This window comes from Globicephala melas, chromosome 14, assembly GCF_963455315.2.
Source record: "Globicephala melas chromosome 14, mGloMel1.2, whole genome shotgun sequence".
In the NCBI taxonomy this organism is placed as follows: domain Eukaryota; kingdom Metazoa; phylum Chordata; class Mammalia; order Artiodactyla; family Delphinidae; genus Globicephala; species Globicephala melas.
The window spans coordinates 53,037,325-53,057,551 of NC_083327.1; the positions used below are offsets into that span (position 1 = coordinate 53,037,325).

The 20,227-nt window shown below is 38.1% G+C and overlaps 1 protein-coding gene across 2 annotated transcripts in view; it reads left to right on the forward strand.

Moving 5' to 3' along the window:
• The window catches only part of NCOA7 (nuclear receptor coactivator 7), a 145,241-nt gene that overhangs the window by 94,741 nt on the left and 30,273 nt on the right, over positions 1-20,227 (forward strand). For both annotated transcript variants that reach the window (XM_060283816.2, XM_030853532.2), the window contains exons 9-10: positions 2,301-3,313; positions 4,563-4,731. In XM_060283816.2, coding sequence (XP_060139799.1) covers positions 2,301-3,313; positions 4,563-4,731 — 1,182 coding nt within the window. The remainder of the gene's footprint in view (positions 1-2,300; positions 3,314-4,562; positions 4,732-20,227) is intronic.

The window sequence follows — 20,227 nt, forward strand, 5'->3', positions numbered from 1 at the left end:
ATGTGTTGAAATTATTTCAGAATTGTACAGTGATTGCTACCGTGGATGCAGGTGTATAAAGACTTCTTAGGCTAATGAACAGTATGTGCACCAATGAGCAAAATAGAATGTGGTAGTGGAATCAGTGTGAAATGAACTTGGTATTGACCTCAGAATTCCATCAATTGTTTAAAGTAGTTTAAATTTCATTATTTAAAGTTGTATGGTAAAACAAGAAGTGCAAATTATCTAGCTGCCACGTGCAAATAGTTTTTAAAAGAGAGAGAGTGTGTGTGTGTGTGTGTGTATGTGCGTGTGTAAAATCTCTCCATCCTCACCTTCAGGCTTTATATATTTTGTGTAAGACATTTTGTAACTCCAGCTGCCATGGAGACTAGGAACAGAACAACCGAAAGGATTATTGGTCATTATTAGGTCTCTGGCTGAGTCTAGAAAACATTAATTAACAGCAGAGCCAGTTGACACCACTATGTACTTTGCCCCGACAGAGCTTGACAGTTGTGATGCAGAAAAAGAGATGGCTGAATTAATCCCGGCTTGGATTAGGTAGAACAAGAAGGGAGGGATAGACAAGAAGGTAATATAGGAGGCTGATTAGAGTGCAGTCGAATGCATTCTTTGTGGGGGTCAAGCTAGCTAGAGAAGGAAGAGATGAGGAAGGGGCTTAGGTGTTCATGGAAGATGGTTTTGCTTATTAATTTGCTAGTTAAGTATGTGAAAAGCTGGGCTTCTTTGTTACAGGACTTACTTTGGCCTGAAATATGCCAAATTAAATTTTGGGTCTGAAAATGGAAATTATACTACATTACACTAACTTATTTGACTCTAGAATTGAAGCATCTTTAACATCTGAGATGCTCACGTTGAGCAGAACACTTTTGTATGTGCAGGTTCCTGAAGAACAGAGATACTGTTACAATTGTCTTTTAGCATGTGATGTTTAGGGGCTCGATGAATGATTATTGAATTGTAATGAATTATGAATTAGAGGCTTTTTAAAGCATTTGTCAGAGGCTGACAATTACATAGGCTTTTATTTTGTATTGGAAAAAGCATGGGTGTTCCATGCAAGTGATCTATTTGGTAACTTTGGGGAGACAGTTCAAGTTCAGTAACTTGAACTTCCTGGCACTTTGTTGAGTATTGTCATAAGTATTTCAAAGCAAGAATAATAAAGTATTACCTGAATATGATCTAGCCTTTTTAGAAAATTTATTTCTGAAATCCAAAAATATTATTTTTAAATAGGGTTTTTATACCTCTGTGTTTTAACCCACTATCGACACTAGGGTAAGCGGAAGTACAGATTTAAAAAAGTGTTTCTTGACAATTTATTTTAAACTTTGGAGAGCATGTTTAATCAATGTTTTCTGTGTAAATCAAATCTGGGTAGTAGAGCATCTGTTATTAAGGAAGAACAATTAACTGTGTCCCAGTTCAAAATTTTATAGAAAAGTAAATTGAATGAGCTCTTACTTATAATAATTAGTATAAATTTCTTAACTCTTTCATTTTATTACAATATCAATTTTACTTTATGGCAATGAGTAACTGATAAAACCTCAAATCTGCGTAGTAAAGCATCTGTTATTAAGGAGAAACAATTGACTGTGTCCCAGGTAACTATAAAATTTTAAACTGTAAAATGGAGCAGGTGCTGTATATACACAATAATAGTGGAAATCATCCTCTTGCATCTCCTTCAGGAGTATAAGGATGTCTTTTATTGGAAGCATCAGATCTTCCAAAATTATGGTTCAGTGTCAGTCATTTTATAGAGCAGTTAAATGAGTAGCTACTCAGTCAATGAGCCATTCAGAATTAATGTAGTTGGTTTATGTACTATTTTATAAAAAAGGAAAAGCCTTGAATATCTAAGGAATTTTAGTCATAGTACTGAAACAGTCCCTCTCCTTTGTCCTTCATGAAAATCAGAAACATTATTTCATCATTAAAAATCTGGTGGGTGACATCTCCATGTTCATAAATGACCTCAAATACCATTCATTTGCTTCTAATAGGATATGCGAGCAACTCTCATGGTTCTTTATTTTGCCACTTTTTATAGTTGATTTTATTTTTCATTTTGAAGTCAATTTCTGGATTTCATTTCCTTATTTTAAAGTCCTTTAAACATAAATTTAAGTTGTAGTATATTTATGTTTTGGTTTTTGGCTGGGTTTTGTTTTGTTTTTTGCCTTTCATCCATCTTGTTTTGGTTTTTGTTTTTAACATTCCATGTGCACCCACCATTTTTCCCCCCACAGTGACCTACCTCAGGATCTTTGTCCTCTGTACAGGCCTGGAGAATGGGAAGACCTGGCTTCAGAAAAGGATATCAACCCATTCAGTAAGTTCAAATCTCTCAACAAAGAAAAACGGCAGCAGAATGGAGAGAGAACCATCACTTCAGATTCCAAATCAACAAGACCTTTGGAGAAGTCAACAGAACACACAGAAAAGAAACCCTCAGACAGCTCTGTGTCAGACAAGTTAAAGAAACTGGAATTCTCTGCAGAGGCAATCAAACGGTCTGCCGCAGTAGCTAAAGTCAGCAAGGAACTTTCTGACACTCAGGCTGCATTTGAATCTATAGCCAAAGAAAATTCTCTCTTAGGAGAAGAAGACGACTTCGTTGACTTGGAAGAACTTTCTTCTCAAAATGATAGTGGAATGGACAAAAGACACAGCTCAAAGGAGTGCCTTTCTCTTGACCCAGCGGAGCTAAGGAAGACTAAATCACAAATAATCAGTTCTACTATGGAAATGCAGGTGCAGTCAGCCCTGAACTTTTCAGAAACAGAGTGTGATGCTGAATTGAAGGGGACCCTAGATTTAGAAACCTGTGAGAAGCAAGATATAATGCCAGAGGTGGACAAGCAGTCTGGTTCCCCAGAAAGCCAGGTGGAAAACACATTGAACATACATGAAGATCTAGATAAAGTTAAACTCATTGAATATTACCTTAATAAGAACAAAGAAGGGTCACAGTTACCTGATAACTTGCAGAAGGCAGAATTAAGTGATGGCAAAAGTATTGAGCCAGTGGGAATAGACATCACTCTTAGTAGTTCTCTTCCCCAGGCAGGTGATCCCCCGATTGAGGGCAATGAACAGGCCGATAAAACCTGGGTGAAAGAGAGAGCACCCCTTCCATTGCAACTAGGCTCTTCTACAGAAGAAAATATGAATAAAGTGGATCCAGACTCCTCTTTGGAACCTACTCTGGACAACAGCTGCCAGGGTGCACAAATGGATAATAAATCTGAAATTCAGTTATGGCTATTAAAGAGAATTCAGGTACCCATTGAAGGTAAGCCACTTTTAATTTCTTTATATTCTGTTGTATAGGCATATCTTGTTTTATTGTGCTTCACAGACATTGCATTTCTTTTTCTTTTTTTCTTTTTTTTTTTTACAAATTGAAGCTTGTGGCAACCCTGTGTCAAGCAAGTCTATGGGCACCTTGTTTCCAACAGTATTTGCCCACTTCATGTCTCTGTGTAATTTTGGTAATTCTTGCAAGATTTCAGACTTCATTTCATTATTATGGTGATCTGTGATCAGTATCTTTGATATTACTGCTATAGCTCACTGAAGACTCAGATGATGGTTGGCATTTTTTAGCAATAAGGGATTCTTTAAGATGTACTTTTTTAGACATAATGCTATTGCACACTTAACAGACTACAGTATAGTATAAACATAACTTTTATATGCACTGGGAAACCAAAAAATTTGTGTTACTTACTAGATTGCGATATTCACTTTATTGTGATGGAACCAAACCCACAAATATCTCCAAGGTATGCCTGTATAGCTGCCTTCCTAAAACTTGTACATGCAATAGCAAAAGTAGTATAATTATTCGAGAACAGCATTTTCTCAATAGGGTATATATCTTTACATTAGAAGGTTTTGAACTGCATAGGTCCACTTATACACAGATTTTTTTCAATAAATACGAAATACAGTACTACGCCATCTATGGTTGGTTGAATCCATGGAGGGCCAAGTCTAAAGTTATACACAGATTTTTAACTGCACAGGTGTCAGTGCCTCTAAACCCTGTTTTGTTCAGGACTCAACTGTAATTGGGAAAAATTAGCAATATATGCTATCTATTTTGAACATTAAACTATGACATAGAATTCTATTTCAAAAGTAGTTCGCTTTTTTACATCTTTCAGGTAACTTTCCTTTTTCACTTTGAATTTCTAAATCTAAAGGAGTTTTAAAAGGTTTTTGAAGGTATTTCAGTTCTAAACTGAATTGCGTTATGGTATGGTTGGGTCCTCAGTACCGTTCATTAATATGTATTCTTGTGGGTTGTTACAATTCTCCACCCTTTGCTGTTTTGTGTGTTGGTTTTTATCCTTATTCCTAGTTTGTAGCATCTCATGTGGTGTAGACAAACCTGAAACATCCAAAGCTTTTTCCTTTTGTGCTAAAGAAGATCTGAAAAATTTAATTAGTCCTAATATGACGATGTTGTATGATGTTTATGCCAACTATCACCAATATCGTCAATAATGAGGAAATTTTTTTCATGTGTGATTCAGATATACTTCCTTCAAAAGAAGAGAAAAGCAAGACTCCACCCATGTTTCTGTGTATTAAAGTGGGAAAACCAATGAGAAAGTCCTTTGCCACTCACACTGCAGCCATGGTCCAGCAGTATGGCAAACGAAGAAAGCAACCAGAGTACTGGTTTGCTGTTCCTCGGGAGAGGTGAGTGTGAGCTAGAATGGGAAATCTGTTGGTCAAGTAGATTCTAATTGCATCTTGATTTTTAATTTAATCTTGAAATAATTTTATTCTTGAATAATAGGTTTTTCTTAATTGTACATTTTAGAATTTCTAGAAGGATATTATTTCAGTAGCTTTCTGCTAACGGGTGTTTTCAATATAGCAAATTTGAGATCATCCTAGGTACTATGTGCCGAACCACTTTCAAAACTTTCTACCCAGTTGAATTTTAAATGAAGGAAGATTGAGATATTCTAAAGTGCCAGTAATTGCAATTGCTATTCTGTTGGGAATAAAGGAATATGATGGAGCAGATCCAAACCCCAAGTGCAATAGAGAGGCATGATTGTAATTTTAAAGTGCCTGTTATTCTGGGGGGACTAAAGATTGCTTTCGCCTTATGGAGAAAAGTATCTGTGACTCAGCAGCGTGAGAAGTGTAACATGAGATCACCTGGGTACGCTCGAGGGGCTATATACCTCTAAAGAGATTTGTGTTTTTAAATTGCCAAAGAAGAAAATTTATTGGTGATGTGACAGTCTAGGATAGCAGAGATAGTGACATAGACATTCTTCAGCAGTAGGTCACTGAAGACATCTTTATAATAGAAATATTTAGGAAATATTATTTTTAGAAAAAATTGCTTTTCTTTTGTATGTAATAGAATAAAATATACTTTCTTTACAAAGGCCTTGCAATTAGTTTCCAAAATTGTTAAATTCACACATTTTTCCTTCTCCTAACTAGTCATCAAGGCATACTTTTTGGCTAACGTACCTACCAAGAACAAATACTCACTGAGCTTCCATAAGCATGATTTTTTTTTTTTTTTAATGAACTTTCCTCCTGATATCTCAGTAGTGAAGAGGTCATTTCATTTATTTATTTGGCTGCACTGTGTGGCTTGTGGGATCTTAGTTCCCCAACCAGGGATTGAACCCGGGCCCACAGCAGTGAAAGCACTGAGTCTTAACCACTGGACCACAAGGGAACTCCAAAGCATGAATTTTTAATAAAGCAAAATTAAATTTCAAGCACGAGCACACCTTCTGGCTGATTAGTACCCAGAATGATAATTCTCATCGAGTTGCCTGATATTAATAAATCATAGTTTAATGTGAAGATAATTAATAGGATTTTAATGAACAAATTTGTTAATATTTTTTCTGGCTTGGACACAGACCCATGTTTACATAGACGTTAAACATAATCTGTTTCCTATTTACAAAATACACTCCTGTCCTGTGCTTGCAGCCCCAATGCTATCTCCACGAAACTTTAAACTAGGGACACTGAGGAGATACAAAGAAAATATGTGTCTTTCACATTTCTTCTGTTGAAATATTTTTAAATAATAAATTTCTGAAATCCTATTAAAATCAGTGTTCTAGAATCAGATGTCATAGATGGACAAACTGATTTTAAAGGTGGGGAAAACAAAGCACTGAAACTTTCAGCCACATTTATGTTATGTGGATTCCTCATCCGTCAGGAAAACTACCTATCATATGTTTTTTTCTCTGGAGAAATGTACTGTTTATAATATAAGGACATTAGGATTTTTCAATTTTATTATCTTTAATGAGACTTGTGCATACCAAGGAATCTTCTAGAGTAAATTTTTTGCAGTCTCACACATGTAGTTATTTTACTGTCATTCTTTAACCCAGAATAAGTCTGTAATGCTGAAACAGTACTTCTCTTTGACCTCATACAGAGGTGGTTTTTGTGAGCTTTTTAAAGTAGGTCACTTGTTGAATTCTATTACATTGTGTTTTATAGTGTCCATGATTTATTTGTCTTTGGCTAACAAATAACCTGACATTCTTAGTTTTCTTTCTTAAGCTAATCATTAATTAACCAAAGATTTTTCTGGGAGACATTATCTCACTATGTTAATGATTTTTTGTATAGATGTTAGGAATTTTTTTTCTGTTGTTCCTTTATGTATTTCCATCTCTACCTACCCTTAAGAAAAGCTACATTTTAGTTTAAGATAGGGAAAGATGAAGAAATTCTATAGTTAGCTCCCACCCAGAACTCCAAGTGCACAAGAAATAAAAGTTCATTTTTATTTCCAATTTATGAAATTCTTCAGGACTTTAAGGTCAACAAAGTCCTTAAGGAGCTAGGAAGTGGCGTGCAGTGCTTTTCTCACTCTGATGATAACTTCTGGATTCCCTTGCTACATCAAACTGAGCATTTCTTCTTGCCTTTCTATTTAATGGGTCTTCATATCATTGGAGTTTCAGCAGCAGAGTGAAGTCGCCCTAGCAGTGGCTTTCTTTCTAGGTCATAAGATGCTCTCATAGACCTTCTGTGTGACAGTGTACTCTCATGGGCAGGTCTCTTTGGCTCATGCAATGCACCGCAGCTCCTTAATGTTTTCCTGTTGACATAAGTTCACAAACATGTTTCACTATTCCTCTCTATTGTTCCTAATCAACAGCAGATTAGATGATACAGAGAATGGATCAGTGATCTGGAAGACATAATATAGTGGAAATTATCCAATAAGAACAGCAAAAAGAAAAAACTTTAAATGCAGGTAGTTTAAGGGACCTCTGGGACAATATCAAATGCACTAACATTTGCATAATAGGGGTTCCAGAAAAAGAAGAGAGAAAGGGGCAGAAAACTTTTCTGAAGAAATAATGGCTGAAAACTTTCCTAACCTGGGGAAAGAAACAGACATCCAAGTCCAGGAATCACAGAGAGTCCCGAACAAGATGAACCCAAAGAGATACATACCAAGACATAATTAACAAGGCAGAAGTTAAAGAGAATTTTGAAGACAGCAAGAGAAAAACAACTAGTCACATACAAGGGAAGCCCCATAAGATACTAGCTGATTTTTCAACAGAAACTTTGCAGGCCACGGTGTGTGGCAGGATATATTTAAAGTGTAGAAAGGAAATATACTTAAAATCAAGAATACTCTACCTGGCAAGTTTATCATTCAGAATTGAAGGAGAGATACAGAGCAAACAAGCAAAAACTAAAGGAGCTCATCACTACTGAACTAACAGGTCTTACAAGAAGTGTTAAAAGGTCTTCTTTAAATGGAAAAGATAAGACCATAACTAGAAATAAAAATATATATGAAAGAAAAAAATCTTACTGATAAAAGGAAATATATAGTAAAGGCAGTGGATTAACCACTTAAAAAGCTTCTGTGAAGGTTAAAAGACAAAAGGAGTAAAATCAACTATAACTACAATAAATGGTTAAGGTATACGCAAAATAAAAGGTAAAATAGGATGTCATAAAACATAATACATGGAGGGGAGTGGTAAAAATGTAGTGCTTTTGGGATATGTTTGAACTTACATGACTATCAGCTTAAAATAAACTATATATATATATACACACATGTATATGTACATGTGTGTGTATGCATATGTATATATATGTATATACATGTACACACACACACATGTCAATATGTATGAACCTCATGGTAACCATAAACAAAAACCTACAATAGATACAAGCAAATAGAGTGAAAGGAACCCAAACATAACATTAAAGAAAATTACTGAACCACAAGGGCAGAGACCAAGAGAAGAAGAAAGGGACAGAAGAACTACAAAAACAACCAGAAAACAATGAACCAAATGGCAATAAGTACACACCTATCAATAATCACTTAAATATAAATGCAGTAAATGTTTCAATCATGAGACACAGGGTGGCTGAGTAGATAAAACAAGACCTGTCTATATGCTGCATACAAAAGACTCACTTCAGCTGAAAAGTTTTTCCTCTAAGATCAGGAACAAGGCAGGGATACCCACTCTTGCCACTTTTATTCAACATAGTATTGGAAGCCCTAACTACAGCAATCAGACAAGAAAAAGAAAAGTCATCCAGAAAGGAAGAAGTAAAACTGTCACTATTTGTAGATAACACAATATCATATATAGAAAACCCTAAAGAGTCCAACAACAACAACAAAAAAACCTCTTAGAACTAATAAATGATTCAGTAAGTTTCAGAATACAAAAATCAATATACAAAAATCAGTTGTTTCTGTATGCTAATAATGAATTATCAGAAAGAAATTAAGAGAATAATTCCAATTACAATTGTGTCAAAGAGAATAAAATGCCTAGGAATAAATTTAACCAAGGAGGTAAAAGACCTAAATGCTGAAAACTATAAGACACTGACGAAAGAAATCAAGGAAGACACAAATAAATGGAAAGCTATCCCATGCTCATGGATTGGAATAATATTGTTAAAATGTCCATACCACAGGTTCAATGCAATACCTATCAAAATTCCAATGGTGTTTTTCATAGAGATAGAACAAATAATCCTAAAATTTGTATGGTACCACAAAACCCCCCAAATAATCAAAGCAATCTTGAGAAAGAAGAGCAAAGCTGGAGGCATCATACTCCCTGATTTCAAACTATAATACAAAGCTATAGTAATCAAAGCATACTGGCACCAAACATACATAGATCAATGGAACAGAATGGAGAGCACCAAAATAAACCCACATTTTTATGGTCAATTAATTTACAAAAGAGGAGGCAAGAATATGGGGGCAAAGACAGTCTCTTCAATAAATGGCGCTGGGAAAACTGGACCACTTTCTTACACCACATACAAAAATAAAATAGATTAAAGATATAAATGTAAGCCCCGAAACCATAAAACTCGTTGAAGAAAACATAGGCAATAAGCTCTTTGACATCGGTCTCAGCAGTATTGTTTTGGATATGTCTCCTTGGGCAAGGGCAACAGAAGCAAAAATAAACAAATAGGACTACATCAGACTAAAAAGGTTTTGCACAGTGAAGGAAATGATCAACAAAATGAAAAAGCAACCTACTGAAACGGAGAAGATATTTGCAAATTATATGTCTGATAGGGGATTAATATCCAAAACACATGAAGGACTCAAACATAAAGAACTCATACAACTCAGTATCAAAAAAAATTTCAGTTAAAAAGTGGGCAGAGGGGCTTCCCTGGTGGCGCAGTGGTTGAGAGTCTGCCTGCCGGTGCAGGGGACACGGGTTCGTGCCCCGGTCCGGGAGGATCCTGCATGCCGCGGAGCGGCTGGGCCCGTGAGCCATGGCCGCTGAGCCTGAGCGGCTGGGCCCGTGAGCCATGGCCGCTGAGCCTGCGCGTCTGGGGCCTGTGCTCCGCAACGGGAGAGGCCACAACAGTGAGAGGCCCGCGTACCGCAAAAAAAAAAAAAAAAAAAAAAAAAGTGGGCAAAGGATCTGAATAGACATTTTCCCAAAGAAGACATACAAATGGCCAACAGGCATATGAAAAGATGCTCAAATCGCTAATCATCAGGGAAATGCAAATCAAAATCATGATTAGAGGACTTCTCCGGTGGCGCAGTGGTTAAGAATCTGCCTGCCAATGCAGGGGACACGGGTTTGAGCCCTGGTCTGGGAAGACCCCACATGCTGTGGAGCAACTAAGCCTGTGCGCCACAACTACTGAAGCCCGAGCGTCTAGAGCCCGTGCTCTGCAACAAGAGAAGCCACCGCAATGAGACGCCCGCTCACCGCAACTAGAGAAAGCCCGCGCGTAGCAACAAAGACTCAACACAGCCAAAAATAAATAAATAAATTCTAAATCATGATTAGATACTACCTCACACCTGTCAGAATGGCTGTCATCAAAAAGACAAGAAGTAACAAGTGTTGGTGAGGATGTGGAGAAAGGGAAGTCTCATGCACTGTTGGTGGGAAAGCAAATTGGTACAACCACTATGGAGAACAGTATGGAGGTTCCGCCAAAAATTAAAGAAGGAACTACCACACAGTCTAGCAATTCCACTTCTCGGTATATATCTGAAGAAAACAACACTAAGTCAAAAAGATGTATGCATCCCATTGTTCACTGCAGCATTATTTACAATAAGGTATGGAAGCAATCTAAGTGTCCATCGATAGATGAATGGGTAAGGAAGAAACACAATGGAATATCCCTCAGCCATAATAGAAAAGAATGAAATCTTGCCATTTGCAATAATATGGATGGAACTAGAGTGTGTTATGCTAAGTGTAATAAGTAAGACAGAGAAAGATAAATACTGTATGATTTCACTTATATGGAATCTAAAAAACAATTCAAATGAACAAACATAACAAAACAGAAACCATCTCACAGATACAGAAAGCAAACTGGATGGTTGCCATGGGGATTGGCAAGATAAGTGAAGGGGATTAAGAGGTACAAACTTCCAAGTATAAAATAAGTCCTGGGATATATGTACAATACAGGGAATATAGTCAATAATAGTGTAGTAATTTTAAAGATCAAGATGGTGGAGTAGGAAGACACTGAGCTCATCTTCCCCCATGAACACATCAAAAATACATCTTCAAGTAGAGCAATTCTCACTGAAAACAAACTGGAAACTGGGAGAAAGACTCTTGTACAACCAAGGCTGTAAAAATGATCCACACAAAGTCAGGAAGGGAAGAGAAACGATCAGGTCAGGACCTGTGCCTCTAGGAGGAGACACAGAAAAGGAAGGAGATTACATGGGCTGGGAGATCCTCCCTGAGGAGTGAGCGGTTTGAACCACATATTGGGTGCCCCTGCCCTGGGGTCCAGTACAGGGAAGATGATACCCCTTGGCTTGTTTGAAGACCAGTGGGAATAGCAGGGGGGCTGCGGGGAACTTAGACTCTGCTCCTGAAGAGCGCGCACACACTTGCTTTCTCCTGAAACAAGGCGGAGGAAGCAGACTGAAACTGCTCAGGATGAAACTGCCCAGGATGCTGACTGGTTTCCCATGGGCAGTTTCCCATGACCACCTCAGTGCACGTCTGGGCCCCTATTGTTCTCTGATGCAGCTCCCCGCTAGGGCTAAGGCTGCTCTTGCCGAGGAGAGCGCACAGTTGTGGGGAAGGAGCCAGCTTGGACCTGGCACTACCTCTGAATGCAGAGAGAGGAGCCATTCCCTGGTGCTCATGGAGCCAGCAGATTGTGTGTGGTCTGGAGTGCTGACTGGCACAATGGGGCTGCCCACTCCAGGTGCCCGCTCCAGCCCCTTGCTCCTCTGGGGCAAAGGTGCCGATGCTGGGAGCAGGGAGAGCACACACTTAGAGGGAACAGAACCAGCTCAAACCTGAACCTCAGTGCTTCTGCTTCAGCACCTTGGGACCTGCCCCTGCCCCCAGTGAGGAAGTGTCAGCCACTGAGCACAGGAGAAGCCCCAGCTCACACCTGGCTCTGGGTTTGTTGCTTCCATCGCCAACTCCACCTCCCACCAAGGTAAGAGCTGCCAGCACACCCTGGGGAAAGACATGACCTGTGCTCATTTCATATCTAGCTCTCCCACCAAAGCCACATGCAGACTGTGTCGGTATGCTTCCACACAAGGGCATCCCGTCAACACCAGCATAGGTAACTGTTTGACCTAATTTCATAGAGACAGAGAAAGTTGTTTCAAACAGCAGAACAAGAAAACTCCCTTGAAAAAACAACTAATGAAACAGAGATAAATAATTTACCAGATAAAGAGTTCAAAACATTAGTAATAAGAATGCTAACTGAACTAGGGAAAAGAATGGATGAACAGAGTGAGAATTTTAACAAGGAACTAGAAAACAAAAACCAGTCAGAACTGAAGAATTACAATAACTAAAATGAAAAACATACTAGAAGGAATTAACAGCAGACAAGGTGGTACAGAAGAACACATGAGTGATCTGGAAGATAGAATAGTGGAAATCATGCAATCAGAACAGCAAAAAGAAAAAAACGAGAACAGTTTAAGGGACCTTTGGGACAACACCAGGCATACTAACATTCACATTATAGGGGTCCCAGAAGGAGAAGAGAGAGAAAAGGGTCAAAAATGTATTTGATAAAATTATGGCTGAAAACTTCCCAAACCTGAAGAAGGAAACATATATCCAGATACAGGAAGCACAGAGAGTCTCAAACAAAATGAACCCAAAGAGACCCCACACCAACACATCGTAATTAAAATGGCAAAACTTAAAGAGAGAATTCTAAAGGCAGCAAGAGAAAAAGAGTCATGTACAAGTAATCCCCATAAGGCTATCAGCTGATTTCTCTGCAGAAACTTTGCAAGCCAGAAGGGAGTGGCATGATAAATTTTAAGTGCTAAAAGAGAAAAACCTACAACTGAGGGTACTCTACTTGGCAAGATTGTCATTCGGAATAGGAGAGATAAAGAACTTCTCAGATAAGCAAGGAGTTCATTAATACTATACCAACTCTAAAAGCAAATGTCAAAGGATCTTTTCTAAGTGGAAAAGAAAAAGCTTCAACAAGAAGAATTTATAGAAAAGGAAAAATCCCACTAGTAAAGACAAATATATAGTAAAGACTGTGGATCAACCACTGAAATAAGCCAGTACGAAGATTTTTTAAAAAATTTTATTCATTTATTTGTGGCTGCATTGGATCTTTGTTGCTGTGCGCAGGCTTTCTCTAGTTGCAATGAGCGGGGGCAACTCTTCGTTGCAGTGCGCGGGCTTCTCATTGCAGTGGCTTCTCGTTGCAGAGCACGGGCTCTAGGCACGCAGGCTTCAGTAATTGGGGCGCACGGGCTTAGTTGCTCCGCGGCATGTGGGATCTTCCCGGACCAGGGTTCGAACCTGTGTCCCCTGCATTGGCAGGCGGATTCTTAACCACTGTGCCACCAAGGAAGTCCCGGTAAGATTAAAAGATGAAAAATTGTAAAGTCAACTATAACTACAATAAACAGTTAAGGGATAAACATGAAGATGTAAAATATGACATCAAAAACACAGAATGGGGGGGTAAAAATGTAGATCTTTTAGAATGTGTTGGAACTTAAATAATTACCTGCTTAAAACAAGTAAGTGTACTTATAGGTCAACATACGTGAATCCCATGGTAACCACAAATCAGAAATCTACAATAGATAACTTTGTATGGTGACAAATGGTAACTAGATTTCCTGTGGTGATCCTTTCCTAATGTATAAAACACCAAAGCACTATGTTGTACACCTGAAACTAATATAATATTGTAAGTTATACTTCAATTTGAAAACAAAACAACAAAAAACCCCAACACTATTGCTCCTAAAGGAATATTTTATCGGGAAGATAATCCTAAATTGATAAAGTACCACAGGCAATAAGGTGGTTGTTATTGACAAGCATCTATTTTTTGCACCTTTACTCTGTGCGAGCCTGTGCCAGAAGCTATCTGATGTCTAAGAAGACAGAATCGTGTCCTGCCCTGGAAGAGGTATGGCGCCTTGGGTTGCCCTGCTCTGGCCAATGGAATAATGAGCCCCCAAATTGGACTGAGATGAATGAGAATCCCTAGGAATTGTGGGCCCTAGAGTAAGATACATTATCCATTTGAAACATGATTTCCTAATTTGAAAAACGGGTCATGGTGAGGGTTAAGTAACTAGATCATAGTTGTACAATTACTGAGTGTGTACGTCCGGGCAGGCACTGGGCTAGTTATAAATGAGTAAGACTGGGAACCTACCCTGAGGATCTTGTGAAAACAGTTCCTCGCACTTTCTAGAGATGATATAGATTGTATTCTAAACATTTGGATACTCTTCTATATAAAAAATACAATTGTCTTTTTTCCTTTCTTAACACTGAGATATTTCCTTTCTTAGAAAGAACCAATAATTCCTATTCAAATTAAAAGTTTTCTTTTTTCAATTATTTATGGCCTCAATCTCTGAAGTGTTTCATAATAATTGATTTCATAATATCCAGCTTCTAAAATAAATAAGATGGAAATGGAGTTAACTGGGAATTATGTAGAATTTACCAAATCATGTATAAATGTTTAATCCAAGATGAATTAATTGGTTAGTGTGATTTGTGTAATAAGTAAACTAATAAGAGAGGGGAAGGGGGAAAGAGAGAGCCCGTGGGTATTTTTAAATGTGTTTAAACTTGAAAATAATTATGCTAAGATAGTTTTAGCAACACTTGAACATACAGATAAGCAGGAGGGGAGAGGAAGGTAGAATCTATTTTGCAATTTGGTTTTTTCCCCACTTAATACGTTATGCATATTTTCCACATTACGTGCTACTATACTATTATATGTATATGAACAATATAATTAGTAGCCCCCATTATGTTTCCTGGTTGATTTAATTATGTTTCTGCTTTGTATATAAGGTTATTCCAGTTTTTTTCCCATTATAAGCAACGCTATATTAAACACCTTTGTAAAACTCTTCAGGTTGTCTTACCAAACCAAAGGGTACGTGTAAGGCGTTTAAATACAGGTTGCACAGGAAAGTGTGTGGCAATTTATACAGCACCAGCATGAGTGCCCTTTGCCCCACATACTGGGAAATCTAAGTGGTATGATTCTCTATCCATTTGGTAGAAGAGAAAGGAAGAAAATGTAGCTTTTTAAATGTTTTATTTTAAAGTTGAGTGAACACTTGTTCTATAACATTTGTTACGGAGTCAAGTGAGTAGTGGCCTGAGGATTTTTATTCTGTGTGACTCTTTTAATGAGAAATTAATTTATACCTTGATATTTCTATTTTGTAATGTATATTTGTTAAAAATTATCTAAAATACCATGTTTCTCTAATCTGTTTCTAATTGAGATCAACAAGCCCTTTGTTCTACGTGGGATAATTAACATTTTGTGCCTGCCCACATTGAGAGTAAACTCATCATATATGTTCAGTTGCTTCTGTTTTAGAGAGCGTGGTATTTCCTTACATAATGTCAAGAATAACTGAGGTTCCCAAGCACGTTGTAATGGTTGGGATTTTTTTTTTTAATCCTTAAAAATTTAAGTTATGTACCCGTGAGCACACAGGTGTCTGTCCTTTTAAAACGTGCTGTCCATGTCATATGCATATTTCTCAGATCCAATACGTGAGCAGTAGGTACTTCCTGCAAGTGTGTGTATTCTCTCTCCAGGGTTCTCCATGGTTGCCTACCTCAAAGAGTAGAACCAAGTGTTCAAGCCCCCATTTTTAGGAAGGGTGCCTTTTCGTTAGGTCAGCATTTCCCCCAAAGATATTCAGCGGAAAGCTCATCCCATGGATAAGTAAGTATAAGTATTTCATATTAAATATGTTTCATTGCTAGTCCTTAGCTCTATCTAGAGTTTCATAGTTACTGTTTTCTAAATAGGATTTTGTAGGAATTTCTTAATTTTATTTTCTACTCTTTACTGTTTTTCCTTGTACTGATATAATGGAATATAATTGATTTTTTTAAAAAAATTTTCGCTAATCACATTTTAATTTTATGAGATACTTGGATATCTCTATCTATCTATCTAGAGACCATTTTAGTCCAATCTTTGTTGGTTTTATACTATAGTAAATACAAATTGAGATTTATTTCCCTTTTTCACATTTCTAGAAGTAGCAGCCAAAGACACAAAGACCCTTTATGTAACCTTTTGTCCGTCAAAGCTATCTTACATTGTTAGGAGGGACTGGTTGATGTCAGATCCTAGTCAGGATCTACCTTTCAGCTCTTCTTTGTATTTTCCTTTTGTCTTTAAAAACTATTCTGTCTTAGTTTTGGAATATTTAGAATAAATTCTGCAAGTCATGAGTACTGAGCTTTTCATGATGTGCTGTGTATCTGAAATCTTATTCATTTTCAAACTATGGGTCTAAGCATCTTTGGACCCTTATATAATTCTGGTGCTTGAATTGCAACTTTGTAAAGTGCATCAGATCATTCTGGTTGAGCTCCTACCTTCACAAAGATGCTTTTACGATATCTTCATCCTCTAAAGTAGGATTGCCACTCTTAGAAACTCAAAGGGGAGTAGCAAAGAAACTAACTCACCAGCTGAACTATCCATTTCCCCAGCTCTAAGTCAGAGAGCCAAGAGGGCAGGCAGGGCACTCGATACCCTCCTCGACTCTGAGCTGGTCATGGTACTCTGGATGCTATTTTGCATGGGTTATCTCACTTAATACTCATGATAGTTCTGTGAGCCATGTGGCGTTATTCCCCATTTTACCAATACAAAAACTGGGACACACTGAGTTTCAACATCTTGTTCAAACTGGCAAACATCAAATCCAGGATTTATACTCAAGTCATTTTGATTTCAAATCCCATTCTCATAACCAGTTTCCAGAGCAAGTAGTCGAAACTGTATTGATTATACTCTTTGGGCTAACAAATCACTGAAATGGGAGTGGGAAAGGGGTACTTCATACAGTCTAAGTCATTTCTTGGCTAGTGAGGGAATGAAAATTTGCAGTATCCTCAAATTTATTCAACTCGGACTTTGATCAAGTGCCTTCCGTCTGGCTAGATATATTTCAGCGGTTATGGGGAGAGGAAGTGACTGGTATTTTATGGGTGATACTCTATGGGTGCTCATTAATTGAACTGAAGTAGTCTAATCAGTACATTGTATGGAAATAAAGAGCTTGACTAAAATGTCCTTTCTCTGATACTCGATGTCTTAACTTAGTTCAGGCTGGTTCTAGCGTTGGCTCAGTATTAGAATGAACTTTTATGTGCTACAGTGGTTATCTGACCAAAACCAGACAAACAAACAAAAAAACCACATAATATTCCATCTTCTGAAGATCCAGGTACCTTATTTTATATGACTATTACTGTGAACACAGCACTTTATACGTAAACTATAATTTCCACTTCTCTAGTTACTTCCCTTAAAATCTATTTTTTTTAAAAATATTTATTTATTTGGCTGCATCAGATCTTAGTTGCGGCACATGGGATCTTCGTTGTGGTGTGCGGGCTTCTCTCTAGTTGTGGTGCGTGGGCTCAGTAGTTGTGATGCGTGGGCTTAGTTGCTCCATGGCTTGTGGGATCTTAGTTCCCTGACCAGGGATTGAATCCGCATCCCCTGCATTGGAAAGTGGATTCTTAACCACTGGACCACTAGGGAAGTCCCCCCCTTAAAATCTATTTTGTACCTTATGGCCACATCTTCTAAAAAGATATTTTGATCTTGTCACATTGCCCCCAAAATATCTTAAGCCTTCAGGATTCAAGTCTAAACCCCTTGTTTGTTTTTAAAAGCTCTTTGCAGACTGACCTACCTTTCTAGCTTTTTCTTGATCTGCCTGAATCTGGGGTTTTACTGGAATTAGTCGTTTTATGGGCTTTTCGCAGTAAGTCTAGGACCTTTCTAGCTTGGCACCTCTAAAAATACTATATTCTCGAGTTCGGGTGGTTCCCTTCTTTTCTCTACCTGCGTAAATCCTTGTTTCCCCAAACAATACACCCTGCAGTGATCCCTCTCTAGACTGACAGTTACAGCCCTTTCCCAGCCTGCACTTGACAGGGGAACAACCCTCAGGTACTGATGCACTGGGGAGAGGAAGTGAAGTCCGGCACCTTTTCCCCTCACAGGAGTGGTCATCCCCAGTTTCTAGACTGAGGCGTGTTGGGGACTGAAGCCTGTGGCGGAGTGTATTCTGTTTCACAGATATGAAAGTATATGGCATTAACAAAGAATTTATGGCTTAGATCAACGGGTGCCAAATTTAGCTTTGTAATAAACTCATCTAGAAGCCTTTAAACATACAAAGTACCCAGGTCCTTCCCTGAGCATCCTGCTGCTTTGGATTTGTGAATCTGCGAGGCATTCTCCCATTTGTGGTAAACAAATGGGTGTTACTTTGTTCTTATTTGACTTTGTTTTGCAGCATTTGACTCCATTGACCATCCCTCATTTCTTTAACACCTTCTTTCCTTCTATCATCCCTTCCTAGTTTGTTTCTTCATTAAATGTTACCCTTTAAATGACTCTTTCTCTTCCTCATTGTAGATACAATTGCCCGCACCTAATTCTTTTTATTATGTGCCAATCATTTTCAGCTATCTTTAGTCTAGAACTTTCTACTGAGCCCCAAACACATATATACCTAGTAAACTTCAATATTTGGATCATCCATGGATCAAACAAACTCAAAACAGATCATGCTCTAAACTGGGCTTCTCATTTCCATTTTTTTTTAAGAAAAGGTTTGTTCTTTTTCCTTAGGATTTCTGTCTTACCCGCGGCACGCGGGATCTTAGTTCCCCGACCTGGGATCGAACCGGCGCCCCCTGCAGTGGAAGCGCGAGGTCTTAACCAGGGAAGTCCCCTTATTTCCATCTTTGTCCCTGCCACTGTCCCCCTAACTCCTGCTTTCTGTTTTCTCCATCACAGTAACTGGTACCACCAGCCTTTCAGTCCCCAAAGCCAGAACATGGGCATAATCTTGCTTCTCAGTCATCTCCCCACATTGCTCAGTCACCACATCCAGCTTATTCTATCCATTTAACATCTCTAGGATCTCTTGCTCCCATTGTGACCCTTCTGTGTTTCAGTGTTAAGAAACATGAATCAGACTTATTAGCTGCTTGCTTGGGTGCCCACCCCCCTACCCACCCCACCTAAGTGCACAAATTAGTTCAAATATCATCTCTAAGAACTTCCCCCATCTGGTTTAGATGCTGCTCCCCTGTACTTTCACCTCTATCATAACACTTACTACATTCTTCTACAAATGTGGACTACTTGTGGCTTTTTCCTCCTGGACTTTAACCTTCTGAGGGCAGGGACCAAGTCTTATGACACTGTGTCCTAGAAACAGCATAAGGTCTAGAATATAATATATTCCTAAAATGTTAGTTGGATGGGTGCATGAATAAATTAGCCTATAGTCTAATAGATAAAAATGCTTAAATAACTTATCACTTATAATTAAAATAATGCATATACTTTATATAGTATTTAGAAGAATATAAAAAAGAAAACAAAAAGTTTATAATTTTGTTACACAAAGATAACTACAATTTATCTTTATTTTTGTAGCCTTTCAGCCTTTTTCTATGCATGGATTAATGTAATGATAGTGTATATATATACAATTGTGTATGTATAGATATACACACACTCTTTTGTAAACTGCTTTTACTTAAGAGTATCCTTCTCTGCCATTAAATATTCTATCTGCATGCATTTAGTGAGCATGTATTACTTTTGTTAACAAGAAGTAAAATCATTAAAAAAATCATTAAAAAAATTGATTCTCCTATTAAACTCTCTTTACAATGGGAAGATAGCCAAGTCCTAAGGACCCTCATGAAGACTAAGCAAAATGCTCTTAACATTTTCCTTAGAGAAAAAAGGGTGAATTAAAGGAATCACAGACTGACCTAGTTTTCTACCATGGAATCTTTAACCGTAGTTAATGCTAGATTTTCTGATCAAAAGTTATCTTTTGGGCTTCCCTGGTGGCGCAGTGGTTGAGAGTCCGCCTGCCGATGCAGGGGACATGGGTTCGTGCCCCGGTCCGGGAAGATCCCACATGCTGCGGAGCGGCTGTGCCCGTGAGCCATGGCTGCTGAGCCTGCGCGTCCGGCTCCGCAACGGGAGAGGCCACAACAGTGAGAGGCCCGCGTACCGCAGGAAAAAAAAAAAAAAAAAAAAAAAGTTATCTTTTAATGGAATCAGAGCTAAATTGAAATCTTTAATAACTCTCAGTGACAAGAAG